This window comes from Hirundo rustica, chromosome 6 (assembly GCF_015227805.2).
Source record: "Hirundo rustica isolate bHirRus1 chromosome 6, bHirRus1.pri.v3, whole genome shotgun sequence".
Taxonomy (NCBI): domain Eukaryota; kingdom Metazoa; phylum Chordata; class Aves; order Passeriformes; family Hirundinidae; genus Hirundo; species Hirundo rustica.
The window spans coordinates 21,261,712-21,285,440 of record NC_053455.1 but is presented as its reverse complement, the minus strand read 5'-3'; the positions used below and the strand labels follow the sequence as shown (position 1 = coordinate 21,285,440).

Sequence of the window (23,729 nt, the reverse complement as noted above, 5' to 3'; positions counted from 1 at the left end):
CCCAGAGGGAAAAAAAGAAGACAATATGACAAATGATCTATGTTGGTGGATTTGCCAGAAGAGTTACTTGCAAAGCTTATATAAACAAGCTTAGATCTCGGGCCAGTGTGGGGCACAGGTAGCTAATTAGCTGTACTGGGGAAAAGCACCGTCTTTCTTGGTACAATTGTATGTGTAACTGAGAGTTTTTCTTCAGAAAACCTACCTTGTCTACCTTTGCAGAGGTAGGCAGGAGGTGAATAATTCACCCAGCCAGAGCCATGCATACAAACTTCTTGTTTGGGGACTTCCATGTACAGGCTCCAGCAGTGCCCAAAGAGCTGCTTGCTCAGGGCATCATGGGTTTATTCCCTGAGTATTTTTGCCCTGCATCATCTGGCCCTTACCAGGCATGTGTGCAGTACATCAAATGGCTCAATACTTTTTTTGTTGTTGTTTTTTCCCCATCCTATTTCCTTCTTTTAAAAATAATTTATTTTTTAATTTAATTTAAAAGTTCAACAAAATACCATTTTGGCCTCTAAAGGTCTAAACTTCTAGGATGTAGGTGACGGTCTCCCCATTCCCCTTACCTCCTTTATTCTTCTTTCTTTTGCCTGCTATTCTTTGGCACTGAAAATGTAATCAAAGTCACTGGTGTCCCAGTGGACCTCTACTTGTTGATTAAAGTTAGATAAACTAGACAAATTCTGGTGGGAATGGAAGACATTTATGATGACTACCTGGCATTTTTCTCTGCCCTTTTTTATGTACTTGTCACCGTATTTTCCCACATCAATCTCATAAAACATTCTTTTGCTCGTGCTTGAAATATTGATATTATCCTACAGCAAAGATAAAAGCACATCACAGAGCAATATGGCTTGGTGATAGAATTATCTGCAATACACAGAAATCTCTACTGATGTTTAGGGCTGGCAGGGTATTAAACACATTACTTTTGCTGACAGACATTTTCATTTCCTTGCATCATGCAGGTAGGGGAATTTGAAGGAAATCTAGTTTTCAGTTCTAGTTTTGTTCAATAAAAAATGTAAAACAGAAATGCCGATGGATGTGGTAGCATCTCTTTAAATCAAAAGGAACTCACTGGAAGTTTAAACAAGTTTTAGAGAAGGCGATATGTTTTTATGTATATATATATTTGATATATATATATTTATGTATATATATATTTGATATCTGTATTTACAAACCTATCTCTCTCTATATAAATATTTGTATAAGCTGTTCCCTATTTAACAAATTTGAAAGGCCTGGGGGCAATCCAAAGTCAAGGAGTTAAAAATTAGTGTAAATAGACCTTGTGATCCTTTTGTAATGGTCTTTGTGCTGCAAAGTTTGGCAACACCTTTACTCATTTTTTCCCCCTATATGCCGTTCACTCATGCTGTGCACAGAAGAACAAGGAGCTTCTGGCACTTGGGATCTGTTCTCAATTTGATGGCCTTGTACATAAGATACCACTTCAAATTTTCTGAAGCTGGGTGTGCAGTGAATGAAGAAAAAGATTCTTAGAGGGAGAGATACCTCTTTAGCAAAGCATTGATTAAGGGACATCTCATTCTTCTATCCCTCTTTCTTCCCCAGAGTCACAGTATGCTTCTAAGATAATTTTTTCTTCAGGTCACCGCTGAATTACGCATTTCTTGTGTTCTGGTCCCTTACTTGACGTTCAAGAACTTAGATGGAAATAGTATTGAACCCTTAAAAGCAGAAATGGAGTCAGCACTAGCTATGCTTCGAATGTGTAGGGTTCCATAAGGTGCTAAGCACTCTATGAATGCAGAATTTGCAATCTGAGACTGCACATTCAATACTAGTGGACACTTTGATTCAATTTCCCTATTCCTGAATTCAGCATTTGGAAAATGAGCCTATCTTCTGAGAAAGGTGCTGTCCAAAGTAATTAGTTTTTGCAAAACAGTCCAGTGCTTTGCTGAGTGGCACCTCAGAAAAGCCCACATGGAAATAAATTACTCTTCAGAGCAGGATTAGTAATGTGCAGAAGGGTCATAAATGGAGCAATGAAGAAAAAACATAGGATCAAGTAACAGTACCTTCAACAGGCATTATTCTTCTTGTGCAAGGAGTGAAGGAAGGGTCGTGTCAAAAAAGAGTAGTGTGTGATTGGAGGCTGCGTAGAAACGCACAGAGGTGTCCCTGCCCCCAACAGTGATGTGTTTTTCCCTCACTGTCTCAGCTTGGCTGTCCATTAGGTTGGAGTAATTATTGCTTCCCTTCTATATGCTCTCTGGCAGTAAATTCCTTTGGAATAGTTTGATACCATGCATTTTACAAATATAGAATATTTCTGTGCAGTAGACAATTTCTTTGTATAGCTGTGGATTTTGGAAGAGGATTTTCGTATGTTTTTAGATTTATGCATTTGATGTAGGATAAAACCAAGTGTCTGCTGCTGTGCTGAATAGGCCCAGAGCTGCTCAGAGAGCACTGGCATTTTTGTACACCACTTGCAGTGAGGAGATCGGCTCTTCTGCAGTCTAGGAGGCAGCAGCGCTGGAGCAGGAGAATGGAATCTCCTCTCCAACTACGTAGTTGGGTATTCTGCATGAGTCTGACATAACTGGCAGACCTTAATTTTCCTGTAACTGATGAGGGATTTACAAAACTTTTGAAAACTTGGCTGAATATAAGAAAATACTTGTTTATGCTGGTGTTTGTGACTGTGATGAAATTTGTTAATAGGCTGAATTAGTGAGCATACAGAAAATGAGATGGCAGTGGTATTGCATAATCTTGTCTGGCCATTTCCCCAGGACAAGTAGAGTTTTACCTAATGTCTGGCACAATGGACAGAAAAACCATGTTGATCCCTAATCTTTGTTAGTAGTAGGCCTTCTCATTGCTAGCAGGCTGCAGATTGTATTTAGTATGTGACTTACTGTAAATGGGTACCCCTTGCTTTGAGGGCATAGTGGAGGTGAATTACATGTGGGTTGCTGGGATCACACTGGCCAGGGGTTCTTGTAGCTGCTTTTGTGAGGGAACTGCTGAGGTTCAGCGAATTATTTTTTTGTAATTTAGTCTGACCGGCTGGGTATGACCTCAACTTTTCTCTCAGGCCTAAGCATTGACAGAAGAGCACCCAACATTTCCCGCTCATCAGAAGGTCAGGCATATTTTACCTGGTTAATTCCTGGAAGATGGGAAAATATGTATTTTTTTGCACAGTTCCTTTTAGAGCAGAATTACCAAAAGAAGGGCTGTTGTCACCATTTCCAGCAAGACTGCAGCTTCCTGTCTTTTGAGGTTTGTGAGAGAAACAGTTGTTTTTCTCAAGAAGCACTGAACCAGTCTAAAAGCTTTTAATCCCATCCAAAAGGAACAAGCCAGGTTATCTCCTGCCATCCCCTTGAATGTGCCAGTCATTAAGCTATATATGAATATCTACATAGAAACAAACGCTGCAGGCAAAGGGCTGACCCTGGGCAGTGCAGTTACTCTACCTTTTACATCACAGTTTGATCTTGGTAGCGTTCAGGTCAGCACTATTGAGCGTGTTTCTTTGCGTGGCAATTTACATCGTGTGCAGGGCTTCAGGCGACAGTGCAGGGCATCACGAATGGCTGTAAGCTCTGCAAAGCCTCTCTGCACATACATCATTTTCAAGGCAGCAGGAATGCTCATTCTTTTTGCCAGGCTTTAGCTGTGGGAGCCTGGATGAGCCTTCCTCCTCGGAGCTCCTGTTAGCCTGCTGCACAGGGAATATTCAGCACTCAGTGCAGCCATTCTGCAGCTGCCTGGCAGAGCACCAAGCTTGCAAGAGGGCACAAGAGAGAGCATAACCCTGTTTAAAACTACTCAAACTCATCAGGAGACTCTGGTATTGCAGAAGAGGAGAGGTAACATTGCTTCATAGTTCATCCTTATGCAAATAAGGTGCCATCCAGCAATAATGAAAAGGAACTTTCCTGAAATTGAGAAATGCTGTAAGCAGCAAGGTAATGAGAAATGGGGTTATGCATGTGCTACTCTTGCTCCTTGTCCCAGTGCAGCCCATGAAACAGAGAGACAAGGGAGGAAAACAGAAAAGGTAAGGAGGCAGGTGGTCACAGGAGAAGGGAGACCAATGAAGTAAGTCAGATTTCTGTGAAGATGATTAGCTTTAGGAAAGCTAAGGCAAGGAAGAACAGTGTTGCCTACTCAAGTTTTACTTGATGAGAAAGCTAGTAATCAGCACTGGGGCCACAAAACAACTCCACTTTAGCTTTTCATTTTCTCAATTCAAAGGCAAATAAATGCGTATTTAAATGATCAGAGCAATTAACCACTGCTCCGGTGTAGTAATGTTCTATCTGCCTAGCAAACACCTGGGTATGCCTCTGCAGAACAGAGATTTTGAAATGTTCACTGATCAAGAATTCTGTTGTTTTTTAAATGGGAGATGTTTTTTTATTGCTAGTGCGTAATTTCATTTGAGACCACTGGTGGCTGATGTGTATCTTAAAATCTCAGCTCCTGCAGGCAAGTAGTGTCTTTGTATCTGCTCATTTAATTTTTATGCAAGGAAATTTTTTATTTACTACAGATGAAAGCATGAAAACAGCCCCCTGCTCCCCAGTTTTCCTCTCCCTTTACCCAAATACAAAAGGAAAAGGCAAATAGAAGAAACAGTCCTATATTAAAACAAACAAACAAAAAGTTTAAAACCCTCTTGCTGCACCTGATGGGCCAGCTCTGAGATTTAGACTTATGAGAATGGTAGTTTTATTAGTCTGAACTTCTGGACTCTGCCCGGAATGGAAAGGCCCACATTTCTTCTTGAGAAACAGCAGAGTGTGGCAGATGGTGAAATAGTAAAATTCCTTTTGTGAGACTTCATTTTTCCAGTGTTGAAGGTGTCTCTTGATTTGGGTGTTGGGAGGAGGCTGAGAAGGGGGGTAGGTTGTAGTGGAATCCCATGCACAGGTAGCTTGCAGAGGGTTCCTTTGCAGCGTATCCAAGGTTACCCTTCTGTGATATCGGGTGTCCTAAACTCAGTGTCTGACTCTGCTCTTATGGGTTAAGTTATAGCATTCCCGTAGGTTCTATGTGTTTTCTGTGTTCATGTGATGTACTTGTAATGTGATGACTTGGAGAATAAGTTTTCTGTTCAAATGCCGTTGCATTTTGGCACCACACCTCTCAGTTGACAGTGGTGCAGGATCCTGTAATGCATTAGCACAGTTCTGCTCCTACTGCTGCAAAGTAGCATCATTTTGCAGCATGTTTTGTTGAATGGGCTACAGGATGTGATAATTTCTTTGAGCCTTATATTTGGCTGCAGAACCAAATGGGATGCCTCTCCTGGTATCATTCTGGGAAGACCAGAAATGCAATCAGAGCTTTTTAACTGAGAACATCAAGAAATGAGCTGGACTGAGGAGATAGGAGTGATCTTTGGGATGATAAAGTGACCACAGTTGGTTGTACTAAAAGCTGATTCATTAAGGCCACTAAGCACAGTTCTGTGCACTTCTTCGTGTTTCTCCAGTCTGTAGACTAACCAGTGGTGTCTGCCCTCATCTCCTGTCACAAAGCTCCCATGATGACTGACCATTGGCCACCCATCCTTCTCAGTGCGCTACATCCCCCAGCCATGTCTAGATGTGCACCGCTGTGGAGGCTTGAGCTGTTTCCACGCATCCCTTTCAAATGAAGTTGCCCTAGTTGCCCTGTCTGTGCCAGGACTAGTGTTTTGCCTTGGCACTGCCCTTTCCATGGTGGTGCTGCAGTCACTGGAGTCACAGTTCTTGGGGGTTAGACGCTGCCCATGTTCATGCTAACAGGAACGAACCAAAGCGACAGATATGCTTCAAATGCATTAAAAAAAAAATGAGGGAGCATATATGTTCTGTCACAGAAAGGCCTTTTAAGTCTGCTCATGCTCTTGTCAGAAGAGTTTTTTAACTTTGTATTTACCCATGTGTTTACACTTCTGTCTGTCTTCCATGGGCAAAGTTTACCCATGCATTATTGGTATATGATGCTCCAGGAGAACACTGAAAGCTCTGCTGTGGGTCACTACAGCTTGGAATGGTGCAGGGCAGTGGTCTGAGAGAGTGTGCCTTTTTTTAATTAAAAAGAAAAAAGAGCAATTTATTTTAGATGTAGGAGAGAAAAACATTTGGAAAGCTTTTCACTTTATAAGGCTCTTCTGCGACATTTAGGCACATTTATACAAATTAAAAAAATAATTTGGCACCTTCCCACCTCACTTATCAGGTTTGGAAGAGAAAAAGCAACTAAAAAGACAAGATTACTTGATATGTTTCGTTCACATGAAATGTTGTACCTGTTGATGCTGGCTGAGTACTATTAGAGCCCACAGAGGTCCTTGACAGAGAAATCATATTCAGTCAGGTTCAGGGCTTGCTTTCTAATGAGGAAGGATAATTATCGTGCCAATCTCTGATCTCCTTTTACAAGGCACATTTAATCTGAGGGAAGATAGGAGCATCTTTTGTCTCATACAGACTTGAGAGCAGGGCTAGCAGGTGTATCAGAGTAATCACTCTGAAGGATTTGTTCATTATTACCCAGAAAGAGGGGAAAGTCCTTGTGTCATTGTCTCTCCTATCTTCCCTGCTCTTGAGTTCAACTTGTGCAGTTTGGTCATGGTGGCCCCACTTCTCCAAGCACTTTTACTCAAAAACACTCTTGACACGCATTTATTACTGGATTTGACAGCCGTGTAGCCTCCCTACCCTTGCCCCTTTTTCTTAGAAAATTCCAGTGTGTTTCGATGGGAAGCTGATCCTGTGCAGTGTGCTCTGAGGCCTCTACTCCCTTGGCTCTAGAGCTGCATGGCCATAGTTGTATGCTTGCTTACATTTATGTACATTAAAAATAATCTCCATAGGTGTGCATGCTAACTCTCTGGGTTCATATCATACGTGTGTCTTTGAAAACACTCAGGTGCCTATTCCAGGGGAGTACATAATGAGTATATACTCTGTGAGATGTTTATTTTTATATAACTCAGTGCACTCACGTTTACAGATTTATGACTTCCGATTATATGGGAACTCTTAAGACTGCAGGGCCAACTGTAACTTCGAGAAGTGTCTTGAGAATTCTTTTGTGTCTTTTTCTTAGTTATAACACAAATTCCTGGAATTCCTGGTTTTGCATGCTTCTTCATAACATAGATTATCTCATGGATCCTGTTTACCAGTTGGTCCCACAGTCAGACCAGAGGGCTTACCACTAATTTGGGAATAAATGGTGCTGGACAGCACTGTATAAGTTGATTTTGCCTCAGAAAAAAAGGCAAAGAGAACTAGATCGTGAAATATCACAACTTTAGGGAATTGAAGCTTCCTTTTAGGACAAGGTTTTTGGATTCTCAAGCAGTTTGGTCAGATACAGAAGCTTGGAAACAGCTCCAGCAAGTGTTTAAAGTGTAATTTCATTAAGATTTAATTTGTTTTGTCTTTCACTTTGCAGTCAATTCTTTCATAACATCTCAGTGGTTTTTGTTTCTAGCATGACATAGGCAGTGGAAGATCACTTTGAATGTGAAGACAGCTGGTGGGACAGTTGTGCTTTAGGTGTGGAGGAGTTGGATTTTGCTTGTTACCTGGATTACTTCAAGAACAGTAAAGAAAAAGTTGGCAAGATTCACTTGCTGGCTTTAGCTATGAGCATTGCAAACTCATTGCAGCAAAAGGAGAGTAGAAATCTCACAAACTTGCCATTTTATACCTGCAGCTTATCACTATGTTGGTTTATGGATGGTTCAAGATCTTGTTCTTGTATACTATTAGGTCAAGACCAGTATATCTTGATCCCATACGAATCTGAAGGCAAGAACTGAAAAGGCAGGATTTTTTTGATTATAGCAAGGTCCAGCAATGTGGAAGAGAAACACTCTGACCTCTTTTGATTCATTCACACCATCCCCTGCAGCATAAATGTCTCTAAACACTGGATGAAACACTAAAATTGCACTATTGGCTCTAAGGGGGAAAAACTGTGAGTAAATCTGAATGATCCAAATCCCAATGTCCAGCTGCTGAAACAACTGTTAAAACAAGTGTGTCTAATTTTAGCTTTTGAAACAGCTGGGCAAAGTGTTGGCTGTGTTTCAGTATCTTTTGCTTAAAGAGAAGGCAGGTGGCATTCTCTGAACAAGCTGCTATTCAATTAGAGAGACCTGTTAATATTAGTGAGTCAACTTAATTCTCTCAACCTGCTAACAAGCAGTTTGGAAGGGGTTGGAGAAGAATAGCAGGGTACCTTGAATAAACCAGAAGGGAAGGGGATTGCAGTGTGTGTGTTCTAGCAATAGGAGTTTCATCAGTTTAGGAGCATCTGTGCTACCCATCATTTGCTGGCTGTTTGCATTTCTTTTGCCTAGGTGACCTGAGGCCTGTATGTGCTAGCTGTATTTTTTGAAGGAAAGCACACTCCACTGGAGTAAAGATTACATGTGAGCATTAATAGATTGGCATGTGTGTGAGAGAATGTTAAAAAAGCCAACAACAACCCTGCTCTGAGTAATTTGGGATTTTTGTTGCAAAATCAAGCATTCAAAATTGAGGCAAGCTGAAAATCCATGTAACATTTTCCCTCTTCTGCATTTCTTTCAGTCTTTTAATCATGGCAGGATCAGGATCATGTTCTTGTAGACTCCCCATTTGTTTGTGAGCCAGAAAGAATCATTAAGTGAAAAACATATTTATATAGATGGAAAATTCTGTAGTTTGTGAAACCTCTGTTTCGGTTGATATAAAAATGTTCTGTTGAATAATAAAGAGAAAACTGGAGTTTTTTTAATTAAAGAATCGAATGCTCAACTTGTTTCCCTAGCTCAGCAGCAGGGTTCTATAGTGATGCATTCCTCTTGAACAGCAATGAGTACATTATAGATGTGAGGGCAGAAATAATGGATTGTTATCATTGTATACTTTTATATTGATTTCTTCATGACCCTGGGAACAACAGCTGTGAAAGCTGGTCAGTATATGTAGTGGATTGTGAATCCCTCTCAGAAAAAAAACCCAATGAAAAACCCAACAAAACCCACACTGGAAAGAAGTAGAGGGAAGAGAGAAGGTATTTTAAGCATTAGGCATTTTGTCATGTTCTTTAGCAGCATCTTATTGTGCCAAGGAGGGTATAGCTCCTCCAGATGTCAGCTATTTAGAGAGACACCCACCAGAAGTTCTGTGGACAACAAATAATTGAATCCCACACAGGATGCTCTTCTTGGCAAGAGAAGAAATGGGAGTGAGTGGGTGAGCTTGTGTGTGTTACTGTGCAGGATGGGATGGGCAATTACAAATATGGGAGATAAGGAGAAAAATGAAGATGGGTGGAGGTAAAAATACCTGCTAAATGCCAGCTATCCCATTTGGATGGAGTAGGATTTCTGCCTGGTTGTCTCAATGCTTTGTTTTGATTTTAACACTATTTTACCATGATTTATGTAACCTAAGTTATGATAAGCTGTGTATAAACATCTGGATATGTATTGTTTTCAGCCTGTAACTAGCAGCCTGAGAAAACCCAATAATGAGAGTGATTTGCTGCAATACAGCTTGCTAGGAAAAAAAACAAACAAACAAACAAAAAAACAAACACAAATTATTAGATCATTCTTTGCTGAAAGCAGAAGTTTGTCACAGCTTTATTCCTTTAGATGAAATTTTTAAAAATGTATTTTAAAGCTCAGCAGTCTTTCTGGGGATGAGTCAAAGGGTTTCAAAGAACTGACAAATAATTAGACAGCTTGGGGCTTCCCTCAGAGGCCACCTATTTCCCTTACAGAAGTTGGAAACGTGCCGTTCTACTGGGTTTGAATTTATGTTTGTGTAGTATTTTCTTCTTTCCTCAAACTTTGTTAGATAATTGATTTCTCTTTCCTGTGCAAGCTTTGTTCAGTATTTGACTCTAATATAGAAGCAATGTTTGCAGTGGGGAAGAGCAGGATCCTAATTTTGGGGTCTAGCTGGTCTAGGTCCCATTGCCAGTGCTAGATGAAATCTCCCGTATCTAGTGAAGAACAATGCTTGATCAAAGGGGAATGAATTACTCACCTTTGAAGGATTCCTTCTGGACCATTCTGTACAAGTGTGGAAATATAGTGTTATTTCAGTCTGCTCTCCTGGGGAATCAGCTTCTACAATGACTCTGTTTGGCCATCACCCCTTTGGTTGCCTGACCAGCAACCATCACATTTGACAGAAGCATTAAAGCCCCAGAGGTACTGAATTCCTCTAAAACCTGTTCCTCATCCCTGCTGAGGTGTGAGGGCTGGCCCACCAGCTGGTAGGCTTGCAACTCTGAACCTGCATCAACACAGACAGCCTCTTCCCCAGCCAAAGCAAGGCATGAGGAGGAAAAGAAGTGAAAGGTGTTACAGTGTGGAAAGGAAACATGACAAAAATCAGAGCACATCAGAGGAGGGAGTGTGAGAGAATGCAGGGGGAACCAAAGGTCATGTGGTGGCATTGTGGTGAATAGAGGAGGGCACACACAGCACAACAAAGGGGAATCATAAAGCCTCCTTTCCTAATCGGTTATTTCTGTAGTTCTGCTGCTTGTAGAACAAACATTTTTTCAGGTAGCCAGGAATATCAGATGCCCTTGTTTTTTCTGCCTGCTGCTACATTTCTGATGATAACACCTAGGGTAGGGGCTGTTAGTGGGTAAGTAGTGCGAGAAAATGTGTTATACAGAGCACCGGTATATCTGCTTCTTCTGTTGATCACATACTGCTTTCTGTCTCTTCAGGGTTTTTTGGTTTGGGTGTTTTTTTTTTGGTTTTTTTTTTTTTTTTTTTTTTTTTTTTTTTGGTAGCTTGAGTTGTCACAAAATAGCTACCTTCAGATTTCTGTGCAGGAGGAGATCAGAACGCAGAGATAAAGACAGCAACAAAATGATTCACAGTTTAGTCATCCTGAAGACCACTCACATTTCTTTCACCCTCGCAGTACCCACCATTCTTCTGTCAGTACCCTGGACGAGTCAGTGGCAGACTGTGTGTTGCCATCCTGAGTGCTCACTTTAGGTGACTAATAAAAAAGTTAGGGGCGTGAAACATGGCATCTAATTAAAACTATGCAGACCTAACTATGATTTAAGGGGTTGCTTAAGGGATATATTGGACCAGGGTGCAGATTGCTTTTGTATGACCAATTCAAAATTCGGATGGAAGAAATAAAGAAGTGTGGTTCTTCAAGTGAGTTCCCTCTACAGGTTATGCCAGGCATTTTTCTATTTTTTTTTTTTTTTTTTTTCCCTTCTGTAGTTGTCCTGGGCTGGTGGTCTGGGGAAGAGATAAAGAGGCTGCAGAGGAGAGAGCAAAGCAGAAATGTGTGTGCATGCACATGTGTTTGTATGCATCTAAGTGTAACTCCTGCATCGCTATTTTTAGTTTTTTCCTTGGCACTTTACAATGAGTAGCTGTATTTTTGTTGGTTCTATCCAATAGGTAGTATATCCGTGTTGGTAGCAGTTCATGCCTTATCTGTTGTATACAGCTTATCATTGAGGGAGTTTGCTACTCCTTCCCTTTGTTTGTGTGTCCCAATTTTCATGGCTGCCTGGTCCTTGTACTCCTGATGACTGTACTTGCTCTGGTGTTGTTTGCAGCTCCAGTGGGATTTTGTTGCTGCAGGGTGTTTTCCCTCCCATTTTGCTCAAAGCCTAGGGTGCTGGGCAAAGGGAAGCGTTCGGTTGGAGGAAGTTAGCTTTTTGCATCCATGTGAATACTACAAACGCTCTTTGAATTACATGTAAGTTGGAGGATATGACAAGCCAAGGAAACTGCTGGTGCCTCAGGAGACCTGCTGTGCTGGGGGAGCTTGTGTAGGTGGAGTTTGAGACCCTGGGGGATGACAGGAGAGGGAGTTGCTTCACAAGGAGAGAGATGTTTTTAAAGCAGTTCATGCTCCTTATTCTCAGTATTGTGCTTTTGTTGAACTTCTCTGCTGGGGACCAAGTATCCCAGTAAGGTCCCTGATCAGTTGCTGCAAATGGACCCGGAGTGTATTCTGCTTCCATCTGTTTAATTTGTTTGTGTGGGTGCATTGCATGTCTTGCAGGGCCTGTCCTTGGTAGTATTACATGTATCAGCAGGGAACAGGTAGTTGATGCTATATAACTACTTACCACAGCATAATACTGCAGTGACTAAGCTGCACTTTCTCAGAGTTGCAAAACCTTTAAAAAATCTCAGTGCAAAAGGCCTAGGAGCCTGTGGACTGGGGCATAGTGGTATTTTCCATGTTACAGAATATATAACAGGGAGTAGCTAGCAGGGTGTTAATATGAGCTCTCCTTCTGTGCAAGAGGGGCAAACACCTTACAAGAAATGTAAAACAGGAGTATCATCGATAAGATACATGAAATAATTGCTCCTATGTATGCCATGCTCATAAGACTTTATCTGAAGGACTGCATCCAGTCTGGGACATTGCACTTCAAGAAAAATGTAGATACTTTGAAAAAGTCTCTAGGAAACCAGCAATAATGAGCAGAGTCGAAGCCCCATAGATTTCTAAGGAACAGTAGAGCAAATGTCCTTGTCTGGGGAGGAGGGATATAGCAGAAGTCTTCAAATATATAAATAACATCTGTAAAGAGGAAGGAACTACTCTTTCTTGTATGCTAGAGAAGAAATAACACCTCAATATTGCAACTGAAAACGTGCGTATATGTATGTCGGGGAGTTAGAGATTCCTGGGAAGAGAATGTATAGAACACTAGTAAATCAGACCTGTATTAAACTTTAAACCAAAACTTTACTGAACTTACTGACTAGCAACACACTTTATGCTAATGATTAATTCTCAAATATTATCATTAATTATTGCTTTATCTACAAACTTACAGAATTCTTTAACATTTATGTCCTAAATTAACTGTAACTATACAGTGCCACAGAGCTGATTCTCTACACTTAGCACTGACAGCTACAGTCCTTGGTGGTTTTAGCTGCAGAAGAAGAAGTGAGAAGTAGAGAAGGATGAGACAAGTTGGAAGTGATGCTGGCTTGTCATCTTCCATATCCAATTACCCTTTACATACTTGATTCTTTAATGCTATTTTGATCTCCCAAAAATGGGATCTTCAACTGCCAACAGTGCTGTTTCTCTTGTTCTTTTTTCCCCAGACATGCTTCTTGTGTGTTAGCAGGATGCCTGTCTGTTTGCATCCCTTATGCTTATCTTGTCCTTTTTTGCAACTTTTTGTTGCCTGGATGCCTCCTGTGAGGAAATAACTATGTCTTGTTTGCCTGTTTGGTGGACATGCTGCTCACATGCTTCATGAGATGCTTGTACATACCATCAGAATGTTGCAATACATTACATACTGCTGTTAGTTACAATATTTTAGTATGTTTATATCTGGGCAGAAGGAAAGCTAAGATTAATTATATCCTGATTAATGCATTTGTAACTCATAGGCGTCACGTGTGACTTCTTTGACTATGGCAGATTTGTGAGAAGGAGGAAAAAAACGTTGATGAAGTTGAACACTGGTATATGTTGCTTCCAGAGAATTGATTCTTCATCATTACACTTTGGACATCACCAAGAGTGTTGCAGGCAAAGTCTGTTGTCGCCTCGGTGGAGACAGGGACAACATAGCCTCTTAAGGTACCTGTCTGTCTAGACTATTATGAGCCTAGGTATGTGGATGGGAAAAGCTCCTTTCTACTGTGGTTGAGAGCAATTGAACTGTATACTGTGTTCCAGCCTGTGCAGGTCACGTAGCACAGGCACCACATGTGAAAGCAGCTGTCCCCTTTGGGCAGGAAGAAGGCCATCTAACAGCTTATTGTTTATTATACCTTAGGCAGTAAGTAATTTGATACAGACCATGCAGAATGGGCTCTTTTAGGGTTAAAAGCAGGAGAGTTGCTCCCCACAGTGTCTTCTTTTATCCTTCAAATTTTTAGCTTTGGTTGCTCTGACCTTCTTTTTCTTTTCATCTCCTGCACACTGACAAGGTATACATCTCAGGAAATTACACCTACCAGCAGCTCCCACGCGAGGAGGCTTGGCCGCTGGAATCAGTTCGCTCTTTGTCGGGCAGGGAGGCACTCATGTCATTGAAAGGTTTTCCCCCTGTATCTTTCTTTGCTTTTAATTCTATTTGGTTTTTTGGTGGCTGGATGACCACAGCAAACACCAGTCACCTGGCAGTTATTGGTGTGAGTTGAGCAGGTGATTACAGGCAAAAGCCAGGCAAAGATGATAGATGGAAGAGAGAAGAGGAGCAGAGGGGAGCCTGTGCACAGTGCGTATCAGAGAACTCACTTTTCATTAGTACAGAAGTCAGTTTAAAGGAGCAAAAGCAACAGTTTTCCCAGCTTTTCCTTTCTGCGTCAGACAAGATTTCTTTTAGTGCAAAAGGAAAAATAAGTCTTCTTTCTGCTTTCATGGGTAAAATTAAAATAGTTCCCTATTTATCTCAGCAGGTATTTTAGCTCTGTCTATTCTCTGTGTCTTTCTACTTCAGCCTTTCAGGTGCTATTCAAATTTTAGAACTCAGAACTCTTAAAAATAATTTCCCAGCTGCTCCACACTAAGAATTCATGACATAGATGTTAGTTCTGCAGTGCTAATATTTGCCCTAGTGTGTAAGGTACTGGGCTTGCAGACCTTCCAGATCTAAATCTAGATCTGCAGAATAGATACAGAGAAAATCACAGTAGGCAACACATCTGCTGGTGTATCTAACCTCTTGCTGCTGTGAGAGTCACTGAAGGCAAGGGATCACAGCAGTGTGTTATCCAGGCAGGGCTCACACCTAGGCTGGAAACAGCCTGTTCCCCTTACCTCAGACTTGCCAACACCAATTCCAAACATCAAGGGAAGAAGGTACACATATCTTTTTCTTTCCATAAACATAGTAGCTACATGCATCAATAGTATCAGTTGCTAGGAGTTAGGTTGGAGATGAATTTTGCTCAACATAAAATCAGGCTAGTCATAGACCTGTGAGAGGGGGCTGTTATGACTGGTATACTTAGTGAAACATGGGTAGTAGAAGTTTCTGATGTTTCTGTCTTTCTGTGAAAGAAACATCAGAAAATTAAACTGTTGGGCTCTTTTTCTTCATTGGTGATTCAATAATTATCCAAGGTCAAGCAGTGGGCAACTCTGATTTTTTTCAAACTTGTCCAGCCTTTGAGTTTCTCTAATCTTTCTGAGCCTGAACGAACCTTTGATAGAAAGTCACATTGCCGAAAGTGATACAAGAAGTCCAAGCAGGTTCTGTTTCACCACCTGACAAGCTTTGAGCAGCTGCCATTGAGCCCAGCTTCTACTGAGAGCAAAAGAGATAGATGCAGTTCCAACCTTCCTGGGGGAGAAAGCTGTGCAGCCACAGAAGATCAGTTTTCTCTTGTGAGATGAGTCTGCCTGTCAGCACACGGCTGAAGGGCAGACTAGAGCCTGCTTAGCCCCCTTTGATAAAGTACCCCAGAGGCAGGGACTAAAGTGGTGATGAGACAGAAGGGGAGATGGTTGGTACTTGAATAACAGAACCTCCTTATGATGATTGAAATAAACTAAACTTGGGCATTCTTTATTTAACACAGATCCCAGTCATAATTGCTGATCTGGTAGATGTCTGAGGTGTGGCAAGGATTTTGTCCCAATTTTTGAGGCAGTTTTAGAAGAGAGGATGCTTGCAGGTGTCTTTGTGCAGGTGGTCAGGGGTATCTCTGCAGCACATTCTGTGAAGGAGAATTCCCAGGGATGATGGAATGAAGAACTCCCATGCTCAGGGCTGAAAGCATGGACTAGACACTCCTGTTTCACTATTGCCAGTGCCTTCCATTCTCTTAGGTTTGCAGACTATAGCAGACTTTGGCCAAAAAAAGGTACTGTTTGCTCGTAAAGCTGTTCTGGCATATGTTGGCTCATGCCTTTCCAGCAAGTCTGTAATCTCTCCAGGGAAGGGACTCTCAGCTTGTGTTAGTTTGTACAGTGCTGAGTACATGGATCATCCTTTATACATTATCCAGCAAATGGGCAATGTTAACATGTTATTGTCAGTTTGCATTAGCAGATCCTGACATTGCCTCTTCCTGATTATAGTTGGTTAATGCTTATCAAAAAGAGATATGTTGCTATATTTGTGTGCCCATGCACTTACTCTTGCTTGTCTCCACCAACATAGGACTCTAGGTGTGTCGGAAGGTCTGAACTGTACAAGATAGTTGGCCTTTAAATTGGATGTTTGATAGAACTGAATTTGTGTCTCAGTGGTTACCATTGCTTTTGGCTGACGTACTGCTAGCCCAGACTAACTGGTTGTCACCAACTTGCATTTTTCTTCTCACAAATAAACACCAATGGTCAGATTTCCCTTCACTGATGTCAGTCTACTGGCTCTGTTGAGTTTATCCACCCTGACATAAATGAGAACAAAACTAGGCTCTAAAGCTCTTTTATATTAGTTGCTTTTGGCCATCTGTGGTCCCTTGGAGCTGAGCAGAAAAGAGAATACCTGCCCTGCATTACTGGTGATATGTAGGGCATATGCCTCAACTTCCAGTGGGTAACTGGACATACTGGTTGTTAAAGAAAAGCACAGAAGCCCTGAGAAAAGGTTGCTTCCCCCCCTCCGCCCCGATACAGAATAAAACTGAGAACAACAGCAACTGCAGCAACTTGGTTATATAAAAAAAAAAAACACAAAAAAAACACCAAACAAACAAAAAGCACTGCACACAAGAAAAAGTACTGCATAACAGCAGCTGTGCGTGTAGCTTTCAGCCCTGTCCTAGAGCAACCCTCCCTTTTCGCTCTGGATGAGCAAACACTGATAATTCTTTGGTGCTGCTGGGTCCTGCCTCTTGAGGCTGCCTGCAGAGAGACAGTGATGACAAGGACAGTGGGGCACCAGGGACTAGTCTCAGAGTAGTTAATTCTGCTGGCAGTGCTGAGGAACTTAGCAGACTTTTGGTCACTGCTGTTGTCAGCAGAATTTGAAGTAGTTTGTAAAAGACAAAGGTGTATATATGGCAGTCCTAAGCTCTCTACAGCATGCAATTCCCTCTGGTTTATTTTATTTCATTTCATTTTATTTAATTTTAAACTGTATTTTGACATCATAAGTATGACAAGTTTTCACTCTCCTTCTTGTTTTTGGGAAAGTACATTAAAAAAAAAATGTAACTGTTTTGAACCTTGAGAGAAGCAGTTCAATCTGGGAAGAGCTTCTGGGTGATAGGCTGTTCTAGCTGACCTTATTTTCTTAACCTCATTATTTAGCAAAGCACTGACTAACACTGTACCTTGTTAGCTTCTACTGGGTAGAGGCAAAGCTGTCGTCTCTCTGGCAGGGACCCTGTATTGATAAATGCTAACCAAGTTTCCCCATTGGATCCAGTTTAAAACATATGTGATTTTACAGCAGCACTGATTTTTGGTTTTGAGTGCAGCAAAGTAATTAACAGCTAAGATTTAACAGGAAATATAGAGAAAGTTGTACTTGCTCCTTTAAATAAAGTTGAGTACAAACTCTTCCTGGGCTTGAAGATGACTGTGTCTCTTTCTGGAATTCTAAAACTCAGAAACAATTGCTTTATTATTTCTTCTTTCTGCAGATTATAGTGACCCTCTGCTCTTTTAGTAAAAGAAACATCTATGTAGGAAATAAGGCTTTTCATATCTGTAGGGAGCAACATATCATGGAAACCATTATCCTTTAAGGGATCCATCTTGGTTCTGAAGACACAAGAGCATTTAGAGGGCTCTGTGTTTACCCAGATTAAATAAACTAATATGAATACAACAAAGCTAGACTATTTTGAAGTAAATCTAGTGGGAATAATATTGAAACATCACTTCTGACTATAAACTTCCCCCTGCCACCCAAGAGGAAAACTGCAATTGAAATCTGCCCTCTTCCTGCAGCGGTGCTGCTAAATAAATGAGTCACCTGTGAACTACAGGGCAGTAAATACATCCACTGACATCTCATAAAGCAAGGCAGAGTGAAGTTCCAGTACTTTATGGTGCCACCAGATTCCTATGATATATTTATAGCACAGGTTTTCCTTTTTTTCATTATTTATTTTTATGGTGTACTCCTAGAGTTTGGTTTTCTTGGCCCTTCTCATTTTTGCCTAAGGCAGTTTACCCACTGGTTTCCAGCAAAGGAAGGTTGGTAGGCAGAATGCAGAGCAAATCCCCATCAGAGGGGCAATACACAGCCACTCTATTTCTCCTGTTCATGGACTGTCCAGGCATTTTCTGTCTCTGGCCAGGGCAGTCTGAAGAGATGCTCACCTTTGTAGGTTCTACCAGCACCTAAGCTGGTACCTCTGTATGTGGGGAAGGATTGATGGCAGATTGAGGAAAAGCATCAGTGATTTGTTCTGGAGCTTGGTAATTTTCTGTCCATTGAGGGCTCTGCCTCCCACAGCAACCACGTTGGTAGGTGGCCAGCATGATGGAGTATGGAGAAGAGGATGTGGCCTGTTGGACTGTTAAAGGGGAATTAAAAGCTGAAGGATGCTACCACAGTGTAGTCAAAGAAACAACATTTTCTGTTTTCTTCTCTTTCAGTAACAGGGCAAATAGTTGCAGGACAGGGAAAGGAGTTTATCCATGCACTTTCCCTGATTGATTTGCGCTTTTTAAAACATACATATTTTCCACATAAGGTAATGAATTTTTCCAGTACTGCCTCCTGGAAAATCAGTATTGAGTCCTCAGTGTTTGAACCTGTAGCACCTGTAGCCCCTTTGACTGATCCTGTAATTTGTGATATGTTCTGTCCTTTTTGTAATGCTGTAGCCAGAGAAAGTAAAATGATGGGAGGCAGATCTTTGTTGCGTTGCTTATAATTATTGGGGTCTGAAACTCATTCAGATTTTCTTTATTTTACAAATAAGCTACTCAATGATGTGTATTTAATATGTTCCCCCCCCCCCCCCCCCCCAAATCAGGCTCCCTACAGCTTAGCTACACAATAAACTTTTCAGAGTGCTTTGTCTGTGGACTGTGTGAAAATTAGGACTTCCGTGACAAAGGATTCAAGAGCAATGACTCACGGGTCAGCAGCCCTTCAAGGGTGTTATGACAGGTTATATTCCCCCCTTCCTCCAGGTAGTTAGGAGCAGGGAGCTTCTTCCCCACAAAGACAGCATTCTTCTGGGTATCCCACCACATATATGGCAGGGCCAGGAAAAGTTGTCTTGCACAGATAAAACTGCTCTGTGCCCTCTGTATGGCACTACAAACTTGCCATCCAGGAGGCACCTGCACTACAGGTTACTCAGTCCTGTCTCCACCTGTGTGCCCCATTGTCAGGAAACCTGATATTCACGCTTTAAGGCCAGCAAATGGCCACAAATCAAAATTAGTTTATACTAGCAGCATGTACTGCTTGGGATGGAGAATCTCAGTGCTTGTTCAGTTCGCTTGTCTATCAGCCACTCACTGGCTCAACATGACTGAGCTTCTCTTTCCTTATCTACAGAATGAAAAAGTAATACCTAAAGCTGTTGAATGACTTAATTAATAAAAGATTTTAAAGCACTCTGAGATTCTTAGGTGGCAGATGTTAGATAAATGTGAAGATAATATTCTTGCTTCTCACAATCACTGATTAAACCCAGCAAAACACCAAAGCATTTCTGGCTGCTTTAGCCCTATTTAGATAACTTATACTATAAGTTACTAGAAAATAAATTACAAGCATATCAGGCTCAACTAAAAGTATTAGGCATGCAACTCAGGCTGATCATTACAAGTTAGTGACATGTTGTACCAAATTGAGATCAATGACTGAAAGCGCTGCACTTCGGCGTTAGGGAAACAGTCGAGTCAAACAGCAGGTTTCGAAGGCGCATGCGTGCACACCTACAAACACGGTTCTACAGGGGAAAACAAGAAAACTTAGAGTCATAAACAATTTATTCGTTTGTATGAATAAATGAAAGGGAAGGAGGCGGTGCAGTGCAAGGTGAGTCCTGGGGCTGGCTGGCTCCTTTTCAAAAGCTCGTTATTGACTCTCTGAGTGATCCTGCCTAAGTCACTTCTTCACCCCCGGTGCTTGCTTTCCCCACTATGGCTGGGGATTTTTGCCACGCAAATTGATAGGCACTAAATTACTAGATAATGCTACTGCCTTTGTTTATTAATTTATGGGCTGCAAACTCCGACTGCATTCCTCACTCTCCGAGGACTAAGTGCAGATGCATCTGTTTGGAATACGCCTATCGTTGCAGGAGCATTTAAAAAAAAAAAAAAAAAAAAATCTGTAAGAGCCGTAGGGAGTTTTAAAGAGCGCGGTCATTCGTGGTTCTTTTGCTCCTGAGCAGGACGAGCCCTGGGACAGGACGGCGCGGGGGGACGGCGTTGTTTCAGCGCATCCATCCCCGTGCCGCGGCCGAGGGCTCCCCGCGCCGGCTGTCCCCGCGGCACGGCGGCACGGGAGGAGGTCCCGTCCCCGCACGCACGGGGCGGGCGCGTTTCGCCGGGGGCCGCTCGGGGCGCGGCTGGGCGGCGGCGGCCGCCGGGCTCCGGTTCCCGGTGCGGCCGGTTCCGGCAGCCGGGTGTTCCCGGGGGCCGCGGGGCCGGGGGCGCGCGGGTCCGCACGAGCGCATGAATGGCGGGGGCGGTGCCGCGCGCCGGCCCCGCCTCCCCCCGGAGCCGGCCGGGTCCTCTGCGCAGCGCTGCCGCCGCCCCCATTGGCTGGCCGGCGCCGGGACATTTGCATGCGGCTCGCCCATTGGCGGAGCCGCTCCCCCGGCCGCCCCGGCTGCGCTTCACCTGCGCCGCCGAGTTGCCCGCACTTGGCGCCGGCCGCCCGCGCCCGCCCCCGGCTCCGCTCGCTCCGCGCCCGGACCGCGCCGCCCGCCCCGGCTGCTCCGACGCGCCCGCCCGCCCGGGAGGACCTGGCGATGCGCTCGACGGCTGCGCAGGGTTAATCGGCTTGAGCCCTCGGTCGCCTGGATTCGGTGGAAGGAGGATAACAATCTAGATAGCTCTGTGTGTGTGCGTGTCCTAGCAGTTCTGCATTGCAACACTTGCTAGTGGAGAAGCAAGAGAAACCCCCCGGAATTGGGATTAAAAAAAAAAAAAAAAAAAAAAAAATTACCTGGGATCCCTGGCTTATTTCTTCTTTTTCGTTTTTAATAGTCCCTCTCAGCTAAGTGAGAGACAGGGATCGCAGGCAGGGAAAAGTCCTCAAGGACCCCGAGATCCTGGAGGAACCTGATCGGGACCCTCGTGCGGACATGTGAGGCTTTCCTGCGCGCTCCTGGAGGCTCGGTACGGCCGTAGGGTTCCTGCCACAGTAGATCCAGCCCTGGGAAACGGCGCGTCTTATTCGTCTCTGTGTGGTTACTAACCTTCCCCCATCCCTCCCCTTCCGTGCTAGCACTCGCTCTCTCGCACACACACTGTCTCTTTTCTTGAGCACACACGCACCCCCCCTAAGCCTCGGAAGCGACTCTCCTTTCTGCTAGCATGGGCCCCCTGGCATCATGAACGTTGTTCTCTCTCCCTGGCTGGAATTCAGACTGCCCGTCTGTAGGTGTCTTGTGCCTTGACCATGCACCTGAGAATAGACTCCAGCAATTGCCCGGGACGCCGCCCCGCCTGGACCCTGTGGATGTGCTCCCTCTTTTGGGGATGTATCGTCAGCTCTGTGTGGAGTTCCTCTAACGTGGCTTCTTCTGCCTCCTCTTCCTCGTCTGTTTCTCAGGCTCAGTATGAGCATCACTTCCACGGCAGCAAGCACCACTCTGTGCCTATCTCTATCTACCGCTCCCCTGTCTCCCTCCGAGGAGGACACGGTGGGTTCCCACTCTTGTTTCTTTCTAACCTTTTTCCAGAGCAGCTGGAGCAGCAGAGGGGGAGCAGGGACGATGGTCGTGTCTCCGGGGGAGGGGGGTCCTCCCTGCCCCTCATATTTCTGCTGTTAGCTCCCTTCCCTATCAAGCCTGCACTCCTCCCCTGTCCCCTCCCCGAGCAGAGCCCGGGGCTGAGGACGCCCCGCTTCCAGAGCCCGCTTCCCCGGCCGGCGTGGTCCAGCAGGACGGAGGGTGGGGGCCGGGGCGGGCTCGGCTCGCTCCGTGTCAGACGGCAGCGCCGAACAGCTCGGGACGGCGGAAGGGCATCCGCTCCTGTCCCGCTGGGATCCTGCGACGGGGAATCACTAACTCCCTGGCTCGTAGCGGCTGACATGGTCATTGCAGCAGCGCGTCTTCCCCGCCGGCCACCCTCGTTTCCCGGTCCCGCGGCTGCGGGAGGGCCAGCCGGGGGTTCGGGGAATTCCGCCGCTCCTCCCCTGCCTGCGCGCTCGCAGCGTTCCTGGGCGAGGATAAAAAGGGGCGTACAAAGGAAAAGGCGAGGTCTCATTCCTGCTCCTGGCTTCCTGCTTGGTACCTGGTAGTGTCTTCCTGGGAAACCCTGGGGCAGGAAATAGTAGGGAGTAGGTTTTCTCTCTGGCAGCAAGGGAGAAGGGGAAAGAGGGTGTCTGAGAGATGCCAAGAGAGAGTGAGAGGGGCAGCATCCTGTCCCTGAAATGCCGAGCAACGCTTAAGCAGCTGGACCTACACAGCCTCTTACCCTGCTCTCTCAAGTCTCCCCACCCTGACAGGAGTTGGCCTAGGCCTGTCTGGGGGGCTCTCCCTCATCTCCACCTTCTCCTATCTTCTGTCCTTGTCCCTTAGCTTCTGTTTTCAGTCCTGTCAGCTGGGAAAGGGAGGCGGGCCAAGGCCTGGCTCTTTCCCTCCAGGGGTGCAGGTCAGGGTCAGGTCTGGCCCTCCATCACAAGAGTATTCACCTAGAGATTCACATTTGTGCAGGGCCAGAAGAAGAACCGGTATCAGAAATGAGGCATAGGAACACTTTGAAGAAGAGGGAAGGAAAGGGAAGGGAAGAGCTCTGGCACAGTTGGTTGAAATGCCGCATGACATTGGCTGCACCAAGCACTATGAGGATGTGCTGGCAGGGCTGTGTCAGGGTTACACAGATAGTGAAACCTGGAGCACCCCAGATAATTGCTCAAGTGACCAACAGAGCAGTCTGAAGGGTTCAAGTGGCACAGCGATGAATGGGCCTCCAATGAAATCTCTAGGTACGTTGGCAGAGTTGTCGAAGAAGCTCAGTATTGCAGGTCTGAGCCAAAGTGCATTGGAGAGGGAAAGGGCTCAGGAACACAGCCAGGAGGCAGATGCTGCAGGTCACAGCTGAGCACCAGCGGAGCGGGGCTGTGCTAGCAGGAGGTGCTCTGGCAGAGCTGCTGGAGGGCATTGGAAGAGGGTGACGGGGACTCTGCAAGGTAGGTCGACGATGCTCTGGCAGTGCGGGAGGGGGAGCCCAGGGCACTGCAGAGTAGCACTGTGCTGCAGAGGCGAGGGCTCAGGACTGAAGTGGCTGTGCGTGCAGTGTGTTGAGGGGGAGGCGTTCTGCCATTTCTGCAGATGCAAGTGGCCCTATCCTTTCAGCCTATCAAACTCCCACTTATGCTCCAAAGTTCACGTCCATCCTAAAATGCAAGAGAAACATTCAGGCCCCACATGGAAAGGGAACCAGTGCCATGCCAGACATCAAGACCATCTGTTAAGCACCACCCATGTGAAACTCAGTTATGGGTTATTAATCACTAGCAGCAGGAGCCCTGTTATTTGCAGCAATGCTTGAGGACCATGTGAGAGAGTCCCTGTTGTGCTAAAGTGAGAAATATGAGGGATCAGCCAGTCACTGCCCCAAAGGGTTTTCAACAACCCAGCCTCTGTA

At 44.3% G+C, this 23,729-nt stretch overlaps 1 protein-coding gene across 9 annotated transcripts in view; it reads left to right on the top strand.

Moving 5' to 3' along the window:
- Positions 1–23,729, top strand: part of NRXN3 (neurexin 3) — a 985,585-nt gene that overhangs the window by 613,076 nt on the left and 348,780 nt on the right. For 2 of the 9 annotated variants that reach the window (XM_040066055.1, XM_040066053.1), the window contains exon 1: positions 20,881–21,781. The exons of 6 other annotated variants lie outside the window; for them this stretch is intronic. In XM_040066055.1, coding sequence (XP_039921989.1) covers positions 21,538–21,781 — 244 coding nt within the window. In that variant the 5' untranslated portion in view covers positions 20,881–21,537. Of the gene's footprint in view, positions 1–20,742; positions 21,782–23,729 lie in introns of those variants that run through there. One more of the 9 variants, XM_040066052.2, reaches the window with a different exon arrangement.